The sequence below is a fragment of the Cariama cristata genome, unplaced genomic scaffold, assembly GCF_000690535.1.
Source record: "Cariama cristata isolate BGI_N322 unplaced genomic scaffold, ASM69053v1 scaffold501, whole genome shotgun sequence".
Taxonomy (NCBI): domain Eukaryota; kingdom Metazoa; phylum Chordata; class Aves; order Cariamiformes; family Cariamidae; genus Cariama; species Cariama cristata.
In genome coordinates, this window is record NW_009597321.1 from 90,321 (window position 1) to 98,930 (window position 8,610).

The 8,610-nt window shown below is 42.4% G+C and overlaps 1 protein-coding gene across 1 annotated transcript in view; it reads left to right on the top strand.

The window, feature by feature from the left end:
- Positions 1-8,610, top strand: part of NPSR1 (neuropeptide S receptor 1) — a 52,688-nt gene that overhangs the window by 33,135 nt on the left and 10,943 nt on the right. The window contains exon 3 of the mRNA XM_009708803.1: positions 5,621-5,822. Within this exon, the coding sequence (XP_009707105.1) occupies positions 5,621-5,822 (202 nt within the window). The remainder of the gene's footprint in view (positions 1-5,620; positions 5,823-8,610) is intronic.

Sequence of the window (8,610 nt, forward strand, 5' to 3'; positions counted from 1 at the left end):
TCATGAGAGATCAGCTGCGGGCTCCGGTGCTTAGAGGAATCTCGCCCTGTCTGTCTGAATGGATTGGCTTTCAATTAAGAGAACAGGAAAATAAATACACAAAACTTTGAGTGTTTTCTGAGGCATTCCCAGCTCCTCTAGTACCCTGGGGTTGACCGGTCACGGCGTGGTTGCCCTCCAGTCTGGGGGAGCTGGTACATCCCAAGGGTCATACCTGCCTCTGTGGTTCACCTGCAGTCATACGTTTACTTCTTTTAATGCTTCTTAAGTTAATTTTCTTTGCAGATTCGTTCACGGGACTCATAAACATATTGACTGACATCATTTGGCGCTACACTGGAGATTTCATGGCTCCTGATATCGTTTGCAGAGTCGTTCGCTACTTCCAGGTATAGAAACCTTGTGCTCCCCTGTACGCCCAAGATCGCGTGGCTTTGTGTCCCCGCAGCAATAAACCCTAACAAAAATGCTGTACAGACTTTTCTATAGCATCAGAAGTGCTAAATGTTGAAGGTGTTCATTTAAAGTTGAAACGCTTTCAATTAAAGCATATTAAATCTTTTAAATTTTGTGGACAAGATAAAGAAAAAAGATCTGGGTGAAAATACAAGAGTTTGGTTTTTTGTTTGTTGGGTTTTTTTTCCCTTCAGTAAAAGTTTTCAAATGTTCCTAGTTCAGTGCTCTCACTGGCATTATTTTCTGCAATAAATATGTCTCAACTGATGTCTCCTATACCTTCTGCCCCAGGTGGTCCTTCTATACGCCTCAACTTACGTCCTCGTGTCACTAAGCATAGACCGGTATCATGCCATAGTTTACCCAATGAAGTTCTTGCAAGGAGGTAGGAGAATTTCCGCATCTTGCTATTGCTATGGATATTATTGGATAGTTTTTCAGTTTCAAAATTCTTAACCTTGTTGCCATGAATTATTCATTCCAAGCAACATTTGGACTCCGTTACAGTTTTCCAAATGGCAAAGGAGCCGTGGTTTCAACATTTATTAAGCTGCACTTAGCCCTCAGCAATTTTTATAAGCATTGTGTTAGCCAAGAAAGAAATGACATTTTTAAAAGTACGGAGGTTTTCATTATCTTCCAGCATTTTTAGAAGGTTATCATGGGCAAAACTATCCCTCATACAACTATACTGACTCTAGCAGCTGCAACAGCTATATTGTCTATTTATTCAGATTAAAAAATAACTTGGATAGTGTAGTACTGAGAATTCATACAATAGTTTGATAAGAGAACTTCAAAAGCTGTAGCGTGCAAGTTTGGATATCTATTGTTTCTTATTTCTTCTATTTGTTATTTTTACAGCACTCAAATATATCCTGGCTGCTTAGCAGTACAATTTAAAGAACATAATTTCTTCCCTACAGAGCCAAAGTGGGACATTGAGTATGTTGCACTGAGTGAATAAACAGAAATAGCAGGTGGGGAGGAAGGGGAACAGTTACAAGAACCACGGGGTCTGGAAGACGCGCTTTAATCAGATGCAAATATCATTCTCGTTTTGAAGTAACGATGGCTTTTGCCAGCCTGCTCTGTTCAGGAGATCGGATTAATGGTCCTTTCCAGCCTTAAAAAAACCTATGAATCAATCACAGCCCAGGCAGTGGTGCAGCTTTGGCAGATGTTAAGGTCTGAAAACTTCAAATACTTGTGTGAAATTTAGCCTCGTATTCCCCAGCATGCAGACCAACTGTTCCAGAACGGGGAGATTGATACCAAGGTTTTCTCGGTGGGCTTTGAGAGGCACAACGTGCTCCGCAGCTCCTGCCGACATTGCATCGGGCTGAGGAGGGAGGGCTCGTAGACCTATCGGCGAGCTGCGAGACAGACCCGCTGACATCTCTTCTTCGTACGCGGTACAGAAAAAGTAACACTTGTTAAATTACCGCCTGGGCTTCCTAAAGAATTTGGTGGTTAATCTTTGCAAAACATTTTGAAGTTGGGAAAAAAAAAAAATCCACCACCAAACCACCTAAAATCTTGATAAAAGCATTTGTGTTTTTTTTTAACATAGTCTCGTTTCCTGTGCCTATACCATAAAGTTTTTTCTTTTCAAGACTGGAAAAGAGCAGACATTGCACCCAGTCGAGAGGCAGCGGAGCCGTCAGCTGGGTGCAGCTCTGGGTGGGGGGAAAAAGGCCAAGAACAGAGATAGCACTGACAAAGCCCACCTGCCTCTGGCAAAGGCTGGCTACACACTGATGGACAAGCAAAGACCATGTTCAAAGGGAAAAAGGAGGCAGCTGTTAATCCAAAAGAAGGTTCTAGAGAGGTATATTTACCATAGCAACTTCCTGGAATAGACATAAATATTCACCTTTTGCACCCAGCTATTCATAGCAGAGGTGTCGGGGTGGGATGGCTTTTGAAATGCCCTCTTAGCTATTCTGCAGGTGGAGAACAAAAAGATTTACAAAACTTTGCCATTGGTGATGACACAGAAAAACTTTAGAAACAGTTCTGAGTCAACCCAGGGCAAATTTCTTTCCAAAATGAAACACTCATCTCCCCAAATCCTTCAATCAAGAAACAAAAGACTTGTTTCTCCTTACTGGTTTTAAAAATTACATTTCCATGTAGTCTTGAAGTATCATTTTGGAAAAAAAAAAAACTATCAAACATTTTGCTCTGAAAATGTCAAGCTTTTTTTTTTTTTTTTTTATATTGTGGTTTAGTTACTAGCCTCAAGTCCTGTTAAAAAAACATTTGCAATGAGCTGTATTTTGCGTGGCTTCTAAGAAAACAAACTTCAACAGTTAAATATTTTATACTTACTGTGTACATACACAAATGACCACAGAAAGTGCAGGATGTGGAAGAATTGTACGTTCTAATCCTAACGTTTCTACCGTATGAGGCATTCAGTAATCAAAGGGGTCATTAAAAAAATGATAAAATAAAGATCGAAAAGAAACTGAGAAGTTACAGCAGAAGACATTTTATGAATATTTCACCATATTGAAAAGATACATGCAAACAGTGTACTAACGAAGCAACAGGCACCAACAGAGATGCTTCAGTAAACGACAAAACCCACATAGGTGTTAACTGTCCCTTGCACAGCTTTGGGCTGCAAATGATGCTAAAAGTCCATCAGATCAACAAGATTCTGGAACAGCTCGCTTTCTCTGGATTTAAAACCTGATTTTAAAACAGCACTCATTTTATAGAGTGATTGCATGGCATTGCCGTTCATAGTAGCGGGGAGCAAAACTCCTTCCCGCCACACGTTGCTGGGAGCAGGCAGATGTGCACAGAGCCGCTGCCGCAGCGCAGGGAGCAAAGGGGACAGGGACAAGAAAACATCCTTGATGACAGTCAGAGCCCGAGCCCACCACCGAGATTCCCGCTTCAACCTTGCGTGTTAGTCTTGATCATCCCGGTATGAAAAACTCTCCATTTAAAGAGTAATATTTTTTAAAAAAATAAAAATACTGAGACTGGCTGAATAGAATATCATATTTCAAAAGCTGTTATCTATTTGATTCCATTTATAATTGTTATAGTTCTAGTTATATGATTTGCTGGCATTTAGAGCATATGAGAGCACTTACAAAAAAATAACATAAAAAACCCCTGCTTGTGAGGCAGCCAATTAATATTAGATGGATAAACCAAAAATCTACTTACTTAGGTGCTATCAGTGCCCTGTAAACCCTCTAGACTAGCAAGGTCATATTCTACCAAACACAAGGGACATTTGAACATTGCAGATAATGTTTTCTAAAACACCAGGACATAATACCACTGTTGCCCAACCCAAATTGCCCACTTCTCTTCAAATTAAGGGTATTGCTACAGGGTGCAAAAAATAAAGGATATTATCCAAGCATAAGCTTTTCCCTTAGAAGTAGACGGGTGGGCCTCACTGAGGCTTGTGTGTTCGTAATTTAAATAGCTAGCTCACAACTGAAAAGTCCTTTCAGTCAGGAAATATTTTGTGAAACTTACTCTTAATATTCCTTTTGCTAGGTTTATTCTGTTATGCTTTGGGAAATTTTACAGTGCTCCTTAGCCTGTGCAATATTTATAGACTTAATCTAACCCTCTCACTTACGTAGATGTCATCAGAGTTCCCTTAAGCCCTAGATTAGCAAGACCATATTTTGCTGAACGTGGGTAGCATTTAAAAATGAGCAGGATAAGTGAATATTTGCAACCGATGTTTTATAAAACATAAAATTACTTTTTTTACTGTTTCACCCACACACTTTCGTATTGCTCTTTGAGCTTCAAGGAGGAAAGACATTCTTCTTGATATGCATAATTTAAAGTGATTTTCTGTTTCACACACAACCTCGGATATTTTGTAGGACAATGAAGTATTTCAGCACCAAAGCTTCCCAGATCAAAAAAATCTGTCCCCATCTGTTCCTCCCGCAGTCTGACTCAGGAGGAATATCTGCTGCTGAGAATCACTGGTACTCCACAGATCAGAACTTTTTCCCCCACACTTTTTGGATGAAGCTACCTGGATTTTAGCCAGAAGATGCAGAGTTGTGAAAACAAAAGCCGTGGGGCTGTTTGCTCCAACCCATTGATTTTTATAAAATCCCATGGGTGCTGCCAACCAGGCATCATTTTGTTTCCCACTAATGTTCCCCACTTGGCAAAAGAGGAGGTCAGAAGCCAAGGGGAAGCAGTAGCCCAAACCTGCCGAGGGTTTTGGGATCCTTCAGCTCCTGTTCTTCACCACGAGGTCCAGCAGGACCTCATAGTCAATGTCTGCTGTGGCAGATAAAACAGGGCTAAGCACCTGAGCACCAGCTCACCATCATCTGCCCTGTCTCATGGTTAGCAGTTCACCCTGGGCATGGCTTGGGCAGATGCCCATCAACAGGAGCTGGATTTGGTCCCCACCACGATGCAGAGGCCTGCAGGAGGTGCCCGGGCTCTCCAGGACCATGTTTCTTTGGGGCAATAAAGTTGCAGCTGGAATTAAAGGCAGCTGGTTGTGCAGTTTTGTTCCGATCCTGAACTGATGCATTTTCTCTTTCTACAATGTTTTGTGAGCTTTCTCACTTCAAGGTGCATCAAAATGTTTAATTTCCATTGCAAGGAGGACATTTCCCCCGCCAGTACGCCCAGTACGCTCCAACATAGTTTATGTTTTAACTAACCCTTCCCAGTCTCAGCTGTCCCCTGTTACCTGTAGCACAAGGGCTCCTTCTTTTCTCTCTCTGTGTTCTCCTACTGACGGCTGCTTCGCTGTGCCGGGGTAAGAGCGTGCAGCAGGGCAGGTCTGCCCTCCTTTGCGTTCACTCATGATATTGTCTTGGTGGCATAGAAGAATCATTTATATCTCATGTTTTTGACTCCCTGAGCCTGACCGGTGCCTTTCTCATAGCGTTTCAGATTCAATGGACCCTTAGCATCCTTAAATAAAACATGTAAAATACAAGCCCGCAATGACATGACCTCTTATCACGAGAAAGATTAAATCCCCATTCTCCTTTGCAGTCTTATCAGCATCAGCTGCAGCCCCAAATTCCCTTTCTTCACCCAGTTTCCTCCTCCTCCCCCCTGCCTTTCCATCAGTAATGCTACAAGGGGCCAGTCGTGCCAGCACCCCCATTAACACCGTCTGTTTGACTCTGTTGCGCAGAAAGACAGGCGAAAGTTCTTATTGGAGTGGCCTGGAGCCTCTCTTTCCTGTTTTCCATACCAACTCTGATTATTTTTGGGAAACGGCAGCTCTCCAACGGAGAAGTGCAGTGCTGGGCTCTCTGGCCTGATGACTCTTACTGGATACCCTACATGACGGTGGTGGCTTTCCTGGTGTACTTCATTCCTCTCATCATTATCAGGTAAGCCCGAACCGCAGTCGGCAAGCGTGTGGTGACACCTGTCAAGTGTTACAATCAGCTTAATGCTTTAATTTCTACTCATTCATTACAATTTCATTTCCACACCTGCCTTATAGATGCTTCAGTTCTTATCACGTAATGCTCGGGTCGCTGTACTTGCCTTGGGTGTTCTCCATGCGCTATTAATAGCCAAAAACATGTTCTCTGAAAAAAGGATTGAATCTCTAAGTGTGTCTACTTATCTCCACAGCTTCAGCTTGAAACCTATCTTTAACAATCCAGTATGCACGTATAGCTATTATGACAACACATAATTTTAATAAAAGAACAGGAAACCACACTTAATGCTAATTAAACTAAAATTAACTTAAAGTGCTCTCAAGCTTCGTAGTACTAAAAGAGTGTTTCTTCACCAGGATCGAAAGAAATCTCAAAGTGTTTGAAGCTGCCAATCACTCCCAAAACATGAACAAATAAAATTCTTCCCGTTTTGTAAAGGGAAGCCTGAGCTGCAAATATTTAGGACTGATTTGTCCAAAATCACAAAGATGATCTGCAGCAGAGTCTATTATAAACTGAAGTCAGCTAATATCCCAGACTGTGCTTAGTGATTGGTGAATTTTATTGCCTCCCTCTGGGGCACTGTCATTAGCTGCCTTTAAACCAAAATCATCTAGCCACGAGGAGCTACCAACGCAAAGGAGCAGTCGAAAACCGGTGTGGAAGGGAAGTGAGGCTTCTCAGCTGCCTCGAAAGGCTGCCAGTGGCAGTAACTTGTTCTCCAAGCTCTTTCCTTCCTTTCTCTTATTCTCTTTCAGTAGCAAGGTTACAATAGGATTTCTTGGCGTCCATCTCTTCTTAGTGGCAAAGATGCCTTGCTGGGAACTTCTTTTTTCCCCCCCGTAATTTGGTGACACTCTGTTTGGGCTGTGAGAGAGGAGCTATGTTCGCATGTCCCTTGGACATCTCTCTTGGCCCATCTGCTTTGCCAGCAGGTGATGAGCCGTCAGTCTCCGTTACCTTCCTGCTCATCAGCACCCTGGGTGAGAGCTGGGTCGAGGGGCTGATCTTTTCTAGATGACGACAGCACAACTGGCTACATAAACTAAATAGTAAAGACCATGTCGGGGTCTTAGTTCCTTTCCATAAGTTGAGTTGAGCCTTGAAGTTTCTTACTGTTTAATCACAGAGATTAAGTCTTGCAGCTTCTAGTGGAACCAAGTTTCTCTCTGATAGAATCAAAACCACGTTGTGCTCGAACTCATCTAGCTGACTTTTTGATAGGGATTCAACATTGGCCAGTGCTGCTCCCTAGAGAGAAGGGACAATTTCTGTACTTTGCTCATAACACACCAGTTTGCTAAACCTTCTATTTTTGTGCCAAATCGCACAAGTATAACTAACAAAGTCATGAAAAGTTTTCCTTAAACAAAGGACATGATAGCAATAGAGAAAAACTATTCCCAGATTGTCCAATTGCTCTTCCTTCCTGGATAGGATCATTTCTCTTCATATGTTTTCCTGTCTCTTAAAACCAGCCTAATTTTAAATAAACCAAAAAATATTCCTGGGAATATGTAAATAAAGATGTGGGTGGATCTGCAGCCCAGCACTAGCAGCAAAAAGAATAAACACACACAGAAGAGACAAAAAGTAATTTAACCGTGTAAAGAAATGACACTAGAAAACTTGGAGGCTGGCTTTTACTATGAGAGGAGTTTCGTTACGAGCTTTCTCAAGTAGGTAGCAATCAGGAAATTCTAGCCAGCATCTCAAGTGCTTTAGGACACAGACCGATCGCCTGCCCAGCCGTCCGTCATTGCACAGGTGCGCGAAACATCTCTTTCACACTCAAACCTACAGATTCGCACACTTTCTGTTACAGACCAGCCGCTCCTTTTTACATGGCATATATACTTGTTTGGCAAGGAAAGGCAAGCTACAGCTACATAGCAACAAATTTTTCCAAGCTGCTGACATTATGCTCCCCTCCTCCCTGCCGAAGGAAGATGTTCAAACCTGATCAGCTTTGTCACTTGCTTTACAGTAAATCCCCAGAAGCAAGAAGATCGGTGTCATCACTGATGAAGACATGAGGGGAAAGGGAAAGGCAGAGAAACCAGCATTTCGTGAGATTGCCCTGACAACTGAGACAAGAATAAAGCATCCTAAAATTTTTGTGGTTTTAACCTTGAGCGACTTTTGCACCAGAAGTTTACAGGAGGACAGGAATTTAAAACACTGGCCTTGGAGGCACGAGGCAGAGCGGTGCCCGTTGCCTGCCCAAACACGTTTCTGGTTTCAATGTGCACTAACACAAACGCTCCCACATCCTTGCCAGCAAAAGTCAATTTTTTGACAGGTCCCAAGTGGTGTCCAGCAAGAGGAGGAACGAAGCGGGGTGGCGCAGGGAAGGATTTTTTTGTGCCCATTTATTTCTAGTTGTCAGTGATGCTATTTTCTTCAGAATAGAGAGGATTGTCTAAAAGCACACGAAAAGAGGATTATCGTGAGGGCAAGGTCAGCAGAGATATTATGAACAAATGCCATGCAGTTTGGAAAGAACCGGCTATATTTTTAGAACATTTTTTTCAAGTTTCAAGCATGCAACCGAAGGTTGTAGCTTCCCAGCTGATACACCCGTAAGACATCTGTCAACATAGCCTCAAGGCATGACATCTATTTCTTTAAAATTTCTTGGCAGTCCAGGAGTTTCAAGCTTATCCACCTGATGCGGCTGCAGCATATAAATACTTTGGTAAGCAGTTTGCAGCTAAAGAACAGCAGG